Below are 14,043 nucleotides of genomic sequence, written 5' to 3'. Positions count from 1 at the left end.
ATCTTAACACTCTGGAGTCTGAGGTATCGCTGGCGATACCACCTCGGTTTTTTTCTTACCAGTGTGAAAGAGACTCAAAATACTCTGTCATTGTTGCACATACAATTAAGACTTATACACCATTTTAATCTGTGGAATATCTTATTTTATTTGTGTACACTCAGAGTAAAAACAAAATGTTGTTCTTTTTGCAAAATAAAGAAAACTAACATGATGCGTGATCTCTCGTCTCCCTCTGAACGAAGTCCAATCTGATAGTCCTCAGAAAATGAACTGTAACTTAGTGAATACTAATGACACAAAAAGGAGACTTATGTCTAAAGAAACGTTGAAATGTCAGGTTTTAAATTGTGTAAGTCAAATCGAAAACAAATATTCTCTGTTTATGTAATCTGTATGAAAAAAGAGCCATGTCAGAAGTCTGTGATTCAGCTCATTATCCACTAATGCGGCCACGCCCACGGAGCCAGAGCTATTCAGACGCAAATTCTGAGGCAATACATGCATACATCGTCTCAATCGTGTATTTACTGTCTTGAAAAGTGTTTTGCATAGCCATAGTTAGCGATCTCTGGAAGCCTCTTGTTAGTTCGGTTAGTTCCTGGATTGTCACATGGCCTATTCTTCTTTAGGAGGCATTTGTGGACTAAAGGTGCACAGAGCGCCCTCTGGCTGCAAGTATGAATTGAAAACACAGTATCCAGCGCTCATAGTAATGACAATAAATATTGAATAAATATTACTCCTCTGTATAGAAAATTGACATAAACATATGAGAATCCATCAATATTTCTCCAAATGTGCATACTTTTAAGCTAAAAGACTATATGAAATGCCATAGAGGTAACATAATTGTTCAGACACTTTGCATCACAGAAATACATTATATTTTAAAGCATATAAGAGAATACCATTATTTTAAATTGTAAAAATATTTCACAGTATTGCTGTTTTTTCTGTATGTTTGATATACACCATGATGAGCTTGAGACATGATCACAGAGGGTTTTTTTTACAGCCTACCTGTCTGAAAGAGCTCATTAATATGCAGGTCATTAGAGGTTCTTTTGTCTTCTCAGGTGTGAATTACCTCATTATTCATGATGATTCACGCCTCCACGCATACTATGATTATAACTATTATTTATATAAACGAGTAGGTAGGATAATTTTTTACATAATTTTGAAGCAACAACTCTAGTCTACAATCTCTAATACCCAGAAGTCTTGTGAACACATATATAATATTATATTTTTGGCCTTATTTCAGTGACTTAAGTTTTTTTGTTTTTTCAATAACCACACATAAACATTATTCCTTCAAAAACACAAACATGTACATACATGTTTCTCACATATTATGGTAGCCTAGTTTGTGCTGAATACAGTGTAATGACACTTTTTCCATTAATATGCTTATGAACAACTGAAAAAAGCACAAATGTCAGGGCATGTCAAAACTTCTCCAGGCCCCAAATCAGCCTCAGACTCCAGAGGGTTAAGAACATCTAAGTGTACTCAACTGTGCTATTTTGAGACACCATGAAATATGAACTAAAATGTGTTTTTAGTATACTATCACTGTATTTAAAAAATATATTTAGCTACTACTTGTAGTACACTATAAGTGGTATCTAAATACATTTTTTAAATACAGATGATGAGGGGAATGAGGGGAAGAGGGGGATGAGGGGAAGAGGATAACGGAACTTGACTGTGATGCAATTCAGAGTTCGATAATCAATGCAAGGCCGCAAGCCTCCGTCCTTTTTTGCCACAAAGAAGAAACTCAAAGAAGCAGGGGAAGTGGAAGGTCTGATGTAGCCCTGATGTAAAGCTTCCTTGATATACTCCTCCATGGCCTTATGTTCAGGGATGGATAGCAGGTAGATTTTTCCATGGGGCACAGAAGCAGATCAATAGCACAGTCCCATGGCCGGTGTGGAGGCAGCTTAGAAGCTCTCTGAGGGCAGAAGACATCACTGAAGGGGGGGTAGCAAGGTGGTATGTCCACAGACTGCTTTTCCACTAGACTTTCGATGGAGGTAGAGCAGATTGGTACCAGCACTGAACACGGAGGAGAAGGCTGAGGGTGGTGAGGGTAGCAGTCTGGGAAACAGGTGTCGCCCCACTTCAGGATCTCGCCAGTGGTCCAGGAGATGATCGGATTGTGCTGTTCCAACCAGGGGTGCCCTAAAATCACATCAGCGGTGGAATCCTCCAGAACCAGGAAATGTTGTTGTTTCACGTGCAGTAGTCCTACTTGGAGTTTGATGGGACCGGCACATAGATGGACTCGCTTGCGGCTGAGCGGTTTACCAGTTATGGAGTGGATCTGGCAGATGGACGGCAGTGGTCTTGAGCTTGAGCTGGTGGCAGAGGGCACCAGAGATGAAGTTACCGGCTGACCCGGAGTCGAGGAGGGCATTGACTGGAATTGAGACACTGATGGCAGTAAGATTTACAACATTAGTGAGTGGCTTCATTTTCTTCAAGAAAGGGAGGATAGCACTCACCATGTGTCGAGGAGGATGAATGGTTCATGAAGATATGACATGCCCAGCAGCACCACAATATAGACACAAGCCCCGGGACAGCCGCCTCTGCCACTCAGCTTGAGTCAGACGATTATTCTCTAGTTGCATGGGTTCGTGGCCTGGTTCTGGAGGTCTGATGGACTCTGGCGGACGGAGGAATGGTGAGTATTGTGACTGGTCCTGGTGCTCATTGAGACACGACTGCATACGAGTGGCGACTCTGATGGAGAGCTGGATGAAGCGTTCAAGTCCAATGGTATCCTCGTATGCAGTGAGATGCAGCCATACCCTGGGTTCCAATCCTTGATGGAAAGTGGTGATTAAGGATTGCTCATTCCATCTGCTGGCAGCCGTGAGGGTTCTAAACTTAAAAGCATAGTCATTAACAGACATGGATCCTTGCTTTAGATGATATAACTGCTCACCGGCTGATTTCATTTGCAATCATTTGCAGGTCTGTGAAAACCTCCTTGAAGTGGGTGACGAAATTTGTCAATGACTGGGTTACTGGTCCGTCTTGTGACCAGATCACTCCAGGACCAGCGAACATTGTAGTAGGAAGCCATTGCAATCCTCCACCAAGCCAGAGAAGGGTTTGGCCATGGGTCTGGCGTATGCCGGAGGAGAAGGAGTGACGGCGGTGTTTATGGAAGTGATAGCTGGTGCGGCGGGAGGTGGATTGGTGGCGAAGTTGGTCCACTAATTCCTGGAAGGGGTCTGAGGAACTCATGCTGTGACTCATCTGTGTTGGTCCGATCTTCTGTTACAGACAGATGGTGAGAGACACAGAGAGTGAGTTGATGGTACTTTATTGAGAACACAGCAGAGGATGAACAACAGAGGTGGTAGGTAGATGGTGAATATAACAGAGATGTATGATGAAACCAAACTGATACTGTCCTTGTACTTGCAGGTGTGGATGATGGAGGCGGAGCAGATGTCTGGAGATGACGGCAGGTAAACGCACTCACACACACGGATGCTGGAGACACGGAGACTGGGAAATATGCTGGAGTGGAAACAGGTAGGTATTTCTAGAGGATGAGGAGATTGACTAGAAGAGTCCTTTATATGAACAAGATCGGACAACAGGCTGAAGGTGAGTGCTGGCTTTATGGTCCATGGTGATGAGGTGCAGATGGGGATCAGGTGAGCCGCACATAATGCAGATTGACAGTTCAACTGTGAGCACGCAGCTCTTAAAGTGGCCACACCATATTTCTACTTGTTACACTGCCTTTATTCGAAGCTCAAAAAATGGTATTCAGACCAGCCCTAATTTCTATAAATAGTAGCTAAGCCCCCACCATGACCAACTGACCGTGTTGTATTAAAAAAGGACAACTTCAGTGCGTGGACCAAGTTCACTGGCATTTAGCCACGTCTCAGTCATAGACAAAAAATCCAACCCATGAGATAAAATTTGTTTATTAAATGTGAATATCTTGTTTGAGATCAATCTTACATTTAGTAACGCCATCTTCACTTCAGTGAAATCCGTTTCCTGATATGCGGATTGATGGTAACGCACTGTAAGATTATGTTGAGGCTCCGACGGCAGGGAATAATCCAATGAATGAAGGTTGCAGAGATTTACTACTCTTCTGCAGATGAATAATCTAGACAACCTCCTTGATGATAACGCCGATCGTGGTTGTTCCGGATAAACAAAGTTGGGACCATGCTTAAAAGAGTACAAAATCCAGCCGTGGTCACAGCTGAAAGCCAGACCAAAAACGTCTGTTGTCCGTTGTTGTAGCACGTTGTCTAGGTTACTATGATTGGAAATAGCTGCATTTGTGTTTTAACAATGTTTAGCGTTTAGAGTTATTGATCCTGGAAGTTCAAATCTGTGATATTGCCAACTTTACTGGACTCCTTGAGTTAAGCACTGTCCGCATTTCTTTATATTTGAGACCAACAAGTTCAAACTCTATGAGCTGTGCATTATTTCTGTGAATTATTAACGTACAGAGCTAACTGAAACACTTACTGCCAGCCAGCGGGACATTAAACAGGAAGTGTTTGTCCGAGCTCACAACAGGTTTTGCAGGGTAACGATAATATCTTTGCGAGGGAATGCAAAGGATTTGAAAAAAAAAAAAAATTCCTCCCATCCCAATTTTTTTCCACCACCATGTCCCTTTAGGGGCTTCATACTATGTCGCTGCATTTAATTAAACATTAAACATAAATTAAACAACTCAAGTAAAATAGCAGAACAAAGAATGTTTTAGTAGGTCTGTCTGTATGCTTAAAGCTAGTAAATATTTTGTCAGATTCACTCGGCATTTAAACGTGGTTGTCTCTTCTAAAACTCAGCAATTTACCTGGCCGCTGGTCCTCTTTGTAGCAGCATGAAAAATATTCTAAAACTTTTATTCACATTGTGAATAACCTATATTAAATACTTAAAGCGAGCAAAGCGTGCTCCCTTCAATATAATCATTATAGCTGTCAATCAGATGTAGTGCGATTGGCTACAATGCTCAACACTGCAAATCCTACTGTAATTAGAAGCCTTTAGCTGTCTTCAGACAGAACGTGAAAAAAAATAAGCACGGGACTGTTTGAAAGCAGCTGTCAAATGCACCGAATTGAGTTGGAATAGTCTTGGCTATTGGACCCGCACTCTGCCCGTGCCTACCGAGAGTCCAACCCTCGCACGCACTGCACCCGACACGTAAATATGATTCCACCCATTACATAAAATTTGGCGGGTCATCCGTCAGTTACCTGTCCACGTGCAGGACTCTGAAACCCTGCCCTCTATTCAATATTCCGTTTCACTTGGACATACGTCACAACACTGGAGAAAAGTTGTTTGCAGCTTCCTGTTCATGGGGACTTTAACCTGTTACTGTTCTTGTCGCCTAAGCATTGTCATGGTTCAGGGTGCATCATTGGCTTTCACCTGTTGTCTGTGTTCGTCATTTTCTGCTGCTCTTGACCTGGGCAATCAGCGCGGGTGTGCACAGATCATGAGCTGATTTACCTCACCTGTCACTTGTTCCCATTTCCCTTAGGCAGAGGTCGCATTAGACTTTCGCACTGTCCGTCAATTTGACGGACAGAATAGTAAAAATTTCATCATAATCAATTATTACCCGTCATTTTAATTTTTATTTTAATGATAAGACGTTTAATAGTTTCTTTTTTCGTCCACATTTTCATTTTTATTCACAAGCTTACAGGATAAGCAAATATTCCTAGCTATGCACTTATTTATATTATGAAAAGAAAGTTATTATGACTATACGCCACTTTTCAGTTTTCATCTTGAACGGTTGTCATGGAACATGATCAAACACGATCATCCCTTCCTCTTTACTACTTTACAGAACAAAATAAACATGAATGAACATCAGAAAATATGTTGAAAGGTACAGTAGGCTAGCTTACCGAAATCCGTTTCACGTAATCAGTTCAGTGTTAGAAAAAATGTGACATAACATAGAAAAGCCATTCATTGACCATAAACTTGATAGTCAGCAAGAAAAATAACAAAAACCATTTAAAACAAAACGAACTGGATTAGAAACTTAATTATGTAAGCATAAGTATTATAACTATTATTATAAAATGGACTTAAATTGGGTGCTCGCCTGTGTGCAATCAAATGCATCAAACGTTTTCATTTTATTCTGGAGACTGAACTCGCGCTCTGCTGCCACACTGGAGCGCACTCACCACCTACTGGACAGGGGTGGGAATTACAGTTACAAGTTACATCAGCCTCAGTGTAATATGTCAAAATGACGGGCGGCCCTCAGATTTTTCCGTCACTGCAAAAAAGATTCCGTCAATGACGGAAAATTTTCGGTTAACGCGACCTCTGCCCTTAGGGTACGTTTACACGGCAACAATGTACTAAAAATTACTATGTACAGATGACAAAGTTATCAAAACTATCCCTGTTCACATGGATCTGCGAAAATGACTAAAAACGCTACATTACACATGCCAGAAAAGTAGTTGGCGATGTCACTTTGTAAAGAAATATTACATGCATTTTCTTTTCTTTCTCTCTTCAGTCTGAGTAGATGCAGTATTACAGAGAAACAGTGTCTCATTCTGACTTCAGCTCTGAAATCAAACCCATCACACCTGAGAGAGCTGAACCTGAGCTGGAATAAAATAAAAAACACAGGAGTGAAGCATTTATGTGACGTACTGAAGGATTCACACTGTAAACTGGAGAGATTGAGGTCAGTCACATTCACATACAAGAATCAAAATGCTGAAAATCACTTCAGCAGTTTAAACTAAAACACTTTATACTCAATATCTCATGAAGAGTCTGAGTTTACATTATATTTGTGTAAAATTATTCACCTTAATATTGTGTGATTTGGTGAAATAAAGATGATGATGATCTCACTTCCTCTGTCTGTTTTATTTACTTATGAAGATGATGTGACTTTACAGAATAAGTTATTTTCTTTTCTCATATTTTGTGCTCTCTCTCTCTGCCAATGTAGGTTAAGCTACTGTTGTATGACAGATGAAGGTTGTTCTGCTCTAACTTTGGCTCTGAAATCAAACCCATCACACCTGAGAGAGCTGAACCTGAGCTGGAATGAGCTAGGAGACTCAGGAGTGAAAAACCTCAGTGATCTACTGATGAACCCACAATTCAAGCTGGAGAAACTAGAGTTAGTATCATTATACTGTACAGCAGTTACAGTGTGATTAAAGTTCATTTTTATGAAGCCCCTCCTTCCAAAATACAAAATGTGCTCTGATTGGTCAGCTGGCCCAATGTGTTGTGATTGGTGAACTGCTTAGAGCGTGTTCTGGAAATGACACACCCCTTACCATAACCGCGAGTTTCATCTGCTTGGGTGTAAATATTAACAATGGCGTCAATTTTGCCATATCAGTTCAAGCTTGATTCAGACCCTGAAAATGTTTACAAACAAGAGGATCAGGTTCATATGCTGAAATCTGACATTTTTTTTGCTTTGAAACAATACATAAGTGTGAACAGACTAAACAGTGTAACAAATGACAGTAGATTATTCTGACAGAGTTACAGTTATACTGCACTAATGCTACTTTTCACTAAATCTTAATTTATTGAGCAAAATGTGTATTTAGAGGTTGTAAACTACACTTTAAATGACTTAAAATAAATTGTGATTCATGTACAAAATTTTCTTACGTTGAAAATGTGAAATTCCAATTAAATGTTTAAGTCCCATTGTGGTGACAATCAAGTTTTTAAAGTTGTTTATATGTCTATGTGGTGTTTTTAACATGCTTTAAGACAAACCATTTGCAAATTCATAAGTCAGCACCATTGCTGAGTATTTTCTCTTTAAAACTGCAGTAAACCAAAGACAGTCTCAAACCCGCGGTTTGAAATTGCTGGTGTTCATGACGTCACAAACTACCTTGTAACCTAATCTCGTAAATGTGCAGGCGTGTTTTAGCATATCACTAACTGACGAAATAATGTTATCCTAGTATATTTTTCTGTTGATATGAAAAATCGGGTAGATTTAGCAATATGGCGTGTGTATGATGCATATTATGATGTTATGATGAACTAAATGCCTTTCTCCACTGATGTTCTGAGTTCAAAGCATTTCTAAGGATACTGATTGTTAGAAGGCAGCTGTCTGACTTGCAAATGTGAACATGTTTTGTATAACATTCGAAACACATTATCAGCTGTTTGATAATGTAGTCAAGAAAAACGCTAATCATATTAATTACGTTGTGTCCGATGTTGTAAAAAGCGATACCATTGTGCAGCGTTTACCTCCGTAATTTGACTGAGTAGATCTCGTCTGAGCTCATGCGAGTGAGGCGGGGCTAATTATCACATTCATAGATCAGTGTATATTAAATGAGGCAAGGGTGTAGAGTTACATTCAAGCTATTTTAAAGCATTAAGCATTTTTTTCCACAGGAAAAAACATCAAAGATGAGTTTTAAGGGATAAAAGTATTGACTACAGGGGGACTTTAACTTCTATATTGATCCTATATATTAATCTACAGTGGTAAATCTGTGGAGTGAGTACGGATCCAGACTTGGATTGTAACTAGTGTCCTCAAATGCACCTGTCTTGGTTTGTTCATATCATGAAGTTTCCATGATTTTGCTGGTGTATTAGTGACTGTATGGCATTTATTAATGATTCATTTAACTCACACATGAACTGAACATGGATTTGAGTCATTTTCTCTTTCTGTCTTCAGTCTGAGTGGATACAGAATTACAGAGAAACAGTGTCTCATCCTGACTAAAGCTCTGAAATCAAACCCGTCACACCTGAGAGAGCTGAACCTGAGCTGGAATAAAATAGAAGACACAGGAGTGAAGCACCTATGTGATGTACTGAAGGATTCACACTGTAAACTGGAGAGATTGAGGTCAGTAACATTCACATACAAGAATCAAAATGCTGAAAATCACTTCAACATTTTAAAGCACTTTATACTCAATATTTCATGAAGAGCCTGAGTTCACATTATATTTGAGTAAAATTCTTCACCTTAACCCTCTGGGGTCTGAGGATTTTTGGGGCCTGGAGAAGTTTTGACATGCCCTGACATTTGTGCTTTTTTCAGTTGTTCATAAACATATTAATGGAAAAAGTATCATTACACTGTATTCAGCACAAACTAGGCTACAATAATATGTGAGGAACATGTATGTACATGTTTGTATTTTTGAAGGAATAACGTTTATGCGTGGTTATTGAAAAAACAAAAAACTTAAGTCACTGAAATAAGGCCAAAAAAATATATTAAATCTGTGTTCACAAGACTTCTGGGCCCTCATTTATCAATGGTGCGTACGGACAGATTTGTGCGTAGTGAGTGCGTAAGAACAGTTTCACGCAAAGTGTGGGATTCACCAACTTGTACTTAAACGTAGAAATTTGTGTAAATATAAGCACACCTCTGACACTCAATTTATCAATTGTCTAGTTTTACACAATGCGTAATTGGTGTCAAACCCTACACTGTATAAAAAAAAAAAAAAAAAAAAAAGGTGAAGTAAATACTACAGAAAAAACAAACAAATGTAAGTTATTTAGTAGTACTCAATTTAAGCTTGTAGAAATTAAAGTATAAATATCAACATTATAAAATTAAGTAAAACTACTCAACTTTTCTGATACTGGTGTTCCCATCATGCACTGGGCCTTGAATAATTAATGAGGTCAATTTTTCGCTGTTTTCCAGTTGTTTTTACACTGTTTTATCATTGCTTTTGTGGTTAGGTTTAGTAACTTGCCATTTTGTGACATTTGGAGTTCATTTTCTACTCAAAATGCCACAATCACACTCAAAAATGTTCCATTGAATGTTACCGTCATTGTGTGTTGTGTACCAAGTATTGAGGTCTTTGTGTTCAAGCGTATCACTACTTCTAATATGTAGATATGGTGTTTACACAATATCTATTGTATTACTTGCTTAGATGTTTCTAAGTAAAGCATACACATTAATAGCATGGATTCATTCAGTGTTATATTGTTTTTTGTAAAATGTTAAGAATTTTCAACTAAATAGGAGTTATTCAACTTTTAACTGGTCAAGTTAAAATTGCTTATAATTTTACTTATCTTAGCTGAGTAACTTAAATCCATATTTGAAATTTACTTAAATAGTCTATGTGTGCAAAAACTTGCAAAAGTAAAATTAAGTAAACTTTATTTTATTTTATCTCGCGTTATTGGAAGACTTTGCAAAAAATGCACTCCACAGAGAGCGCATTTTCCAAGATCATGCTGATCTGCTTGGCAAGAGCTCTCTTTGCCATTATTGCGGTAAGGAAAAAACACAATCACGTGATTTTTAAAGGGAAGTTTTGTCACCATATATGGTTCATTGGAGGCGTTTCCGAATGCTAATGACCTTGAACGTGAACGAGCATGGTACTTACACACATGTGGGATTTATCAACAATGATTGCTTACTCATGTGCGTAAGAACTGCGTGCGCACATTTGATAAATGTGGATTTTCTTGTACTTAGGGACATTCTAAATTTCATTCGTTGGACAAAATATAGAACCTTTTCTACACACTGTTGATAAATGAGGGCCCAGGGTATTGGAGGTTGTAGACTAGAGTTTTTGCTTCAACATGATGTAAAAATTATCCTGCCTACTCATTCATATAAAACAATATATTGATTTAGTTTTTGTAAGACACTTTTTGTCAAGAAACACAGTATGCGTGGAGGCGTGAATCATCATGAATAATGAGGTAATTCACACCTGAGAAGACAAAAGAACCTCTAATGACCTGCATATTAATGAGCTCTTTCAGACAGGTAGGCTGTGAAAAAACCCTCTGTGATCATGTCTCAAGCTCATCATGGTGTATATCAAACATACAGAAAAAACAGCAATACTGTGAAATTTTATTACAATTTAAAATAATGGTATTCTATTATATACTTTAAAATATAATGTATTTCTGTGATGCAAAGTGTCTGAACAATTATGTTACCTCTATGGCATTTCATATAGCCTTTTATCTTAAAAGCATGCACATTTGGAGAAATATTGATGGATTCTCATATGTTTGTCAATTTTCTATACAGAGGAGTAATATTTATTCAATATTTATTGTCATCACTATGAGTGCTGGATACTGTGGTTTCAATTCATACTTGCAGCCGGAGGGCGCTCTGTGCACCTTTAGTCCACAAATTAATCTAAAGAAGAAGAACAGGTCATGTGACATTCCAGGAACTAACGGCATGTCTTCCAGAGGTCTCTAACCATGGCTTTAACATACAGATAAACACTTTTCAAGACAATAAATACACGATTGAGACAATGTATACATGTATTGCATCAGAATTTGCGTGTGAATAGCGCTGACTCCGTGGGTGTGGCCACATTAGCAGATAATGAGCTGAATCACAGGCGTCTGACATGTCTCTTTTCATACAGATTATATAAACACAGAATATTTGTTTTTGATTTGACTTACACAATTTAAAACCTGGCATTTCAACGTTTCTTTAGACATAAGTCTAATTTTTTTGTGATTAGTATTCACTAAGTTACAGTTCATTTTCTGAGGACTATCAGATTGGACTTTGTTCAGAGGGAGACGAGAGATCACGCATCATGTTAGTTTTCTTTATTTTGCAAAAAGCAAAACATTTTGTTTTTACTCTGAGTGTACACAAATAAAAGAAGATATTCAACAGATATATTCAAAGAAGATATTCTCTTAATTGTATGTGCAACAATGACAGAGTATTTTGAGTCTCTTTCACACTGGTAAGAAAAAAAACAAGGTGGTATTGCCGGTGTGACCGCCGACCCGAGGGAGTTAATGATTTGTTTGTAAGATAATCTCTCTTCCTCTGTTTGTGTCTTTCTAGTCTACAGCACTGTGGCATTACAGATGTTTCTTCTTTAACTCAGTATTTGACTAAATCAAAAGCACTGCAGTTTTTAAAAGAGCTTGATCTGAGAGACAATAAGATTGGATACTCAATGCAGCAACTCCGTGATGTGCTACGAGACTCAAACTGTGACCTGAGGTGAGGAAACATCACTGTGATATTAAAGATCTTCAATACCTCTGATATGTGAACAAACCTTTCAGATATTCATGCAAGGAAATTAATCTTTACTGCAACAAAGGGTTTGTGTGAGAACAAAATGTAAAGTTGATTAAAATGTTTAACACAAAGGAGGAAACTGTACACAAACAAAATCACACTGTAACAGCTTTATTCAACAACACCTGCTTTATTAACTGTGTCAGTAGTCAGTCATTTCAGTTTGAGAATAGACTTATTCAGATTGTAGGAAACGCTGCACTCCTGCTAAAATCAGTGTGTTCAGCTTCAGCTCACAGCGTCCAGCGTCCAGTAACGTTTTTACTTTGACAAGAAACATGTCACACTACTAACACTCACTTTACTTTCAGCTATTTACTAAGAGCCCTACAAACATGTTTAAACTAGAGGACAAACAGCTTTAACTAGTGGAAGTTTAACTCAAAATAACATTTGTATTTGCTCGCAGTGGTTTGTTCCATACACCGTACACTCATTAGCATGTGTTTCTCCTTTACAGTGACTCAATAGGAGTCGCAGGTCCTTCTGCAGTCACACCAACACAAACACACAAACATATGTGTTATATTTAAAACACATATTGTTTGAGAAATATCTCAGCAAGATCATGTAAAGTCTGTAATTAATTTATGAATTCAATGTAACTTCTTTTTACTCAAAAAGTAATTGAAATATAGTAATTTGCAGTTTGTTCCACTGATTATTTTCTTTTCTGTTCTATCTTACAGTGTAGATGAAGATCAATCGACAAACAGCCCTGATGGATTGTTTTCGTCATGGTTTAAATCTGTGAAACGGTCATGAGAGGATCAGTGACTATCAGATGATTCTCAGAAGAGTCTCTACTGCATCAATGAGGAGAAATAAATGTGTGATTTGATGTTAATGTGTAAATGTTTAAAAAGCAGCATGTGTGTTAGGAACATGATATTGAATGATTAAACTCATCCATAATGATTAAAACGTTTCTAATCATAAATTTGATTAAGTGTAGTACTGTCACGACTGCTCTGAGATTCGAATGGTTGAGGATCCAAATGCAGTTTAATTAAGGGTAATCCACAATCAAGTTCAAGAACAGGCAAAGGGTCATAAATACACAATAAGGCAGTCCAAAATATACAACAATGCAGAAACACACAGGGCAGGCAGGTGCAAAACCAAGGGCAAGAGAACACAGGATAAACCCTCAGAATTGTAGTTGTGACACTAGACAACACATTGCAGGGAATAGATGAGTGAACCAGGCTTAACCCTCAGGGGTCTGAGGCTGATTTGGGGCCTGGAGAAGTTTTGACATGCCCTGACATTTGTGCTTTTTTCAGTTGTTCATAAACATATTAATGGAAAAAGTGTCATTACACTGTATTCAGCACAAACTAGGCTACAATAATATGTAAGGAACATGTATGTACATGTTTGTATTTTTGAAGGAATAACGTTTATGCGTGGTTATTGAAAAAACAAAAAACTTAAGTCACTGAAATAAAGCCAAAAAATATATATTAAATCTGTGTTCACAAGACTTCTGGGTATTGGAGGTTGTAGACTAGAGTTTTTGCTTCAAAATTATGTAAAAATTATCATTCCTGCTCCTTCATATAAAACAATAGAGAGATTTAAATTTTCTAAAACATCTTTGGTTAAGAAACACAGTATGCGTGGAGGCGTGAATAATCATGAATAATGGGTGATTCTCACCTGAGAAGACAAAAGAATCGCATAAAAGAGCTCTAATGACCTGCATAAATAATGAGGCCTTTCAGTCAGATAGGCTGTGAAAAAACCCTCTGTTGATCATGTCTCAAGCTCATCATAATGTAAATCAAACATACAGAAAAAACAGCAATACTGTGAAATATTATTACAATTTAAAATAATGGTATTCAATTATTAAAATATAATGCATTTCTATGATACAAAGTGTCTGAACAGTT

At 37.9% G+C, this 14,043-nt stretch overlaps 1 protein-coding gene across 5 annotated transcripts in view; it reads left to right on the top strand.

Moving 5' to 3' along the window:
• Nucleotides 1-13,294, top strand: part of LOC125258705 (NACHT, LRR and PYD domains-containing protein 3-like) — a 62,939-nt gene extending 49,645 nt beyond the window's left edge. Inside the window, exons 11-15 of one of the 5 annotated variants that reach the window (XM_048175690.1) lie at nucleotides 6,572-6,745; nucleotides 7,019-7,192; nucleotides 8,747-8,920; nucleotides 11,903-12,064; nucleotides 12,835-13,294. In XM_048175690.1, coding sequence (XP_048031647.1) covers nucleotides 6,572-6,745; nucleotides 7,019-7,192; nucleotides 8,747-8,920; nucleotides 11,903-12,064; nucleotides 12,835-12,910 — 760 coding nt within the window. In that variant the 3' untranslated portion in view covers nucleotides 12,911-13,294. The remainder of the gene's footprint in view (nucleotides 1-6,571; nucleotides 6,746-7,018; nucleotides 7,193-8,746; nucleotides 8,921-11,902; nucleotides 12,065-12,834) is intronic. The other 4 variants (XM_048175691.1, XM_048175693.1, XM_048175692.1 and 1 more) reach the window with 4 other exon arrangements.
• Nucleotides 13,295-14,043: the final 749 nt, after the last annotated feature.

Source organism: Megalobrama amblycephala, linkage group LG23, assembly GCF_018812025.1.
Source record: "Megalobrama amblycephala isolate DHTTF-2021 linkage group LG23, ASM1881202v1, whole genome shotgun sequence".
Classification (NCBI taxonomy): domain Eukaryota; kingdom Metazoa; phylum Chordata; class Actinopteri; order Cypriniformes; family Xenocyprididae; genus Megalobrama; species Megalobrama amblycephala.
Note: the sequence above shows the minus strand (reverse complement) of the source record. Positions and strands in the feature narration are given on the sequence as shown.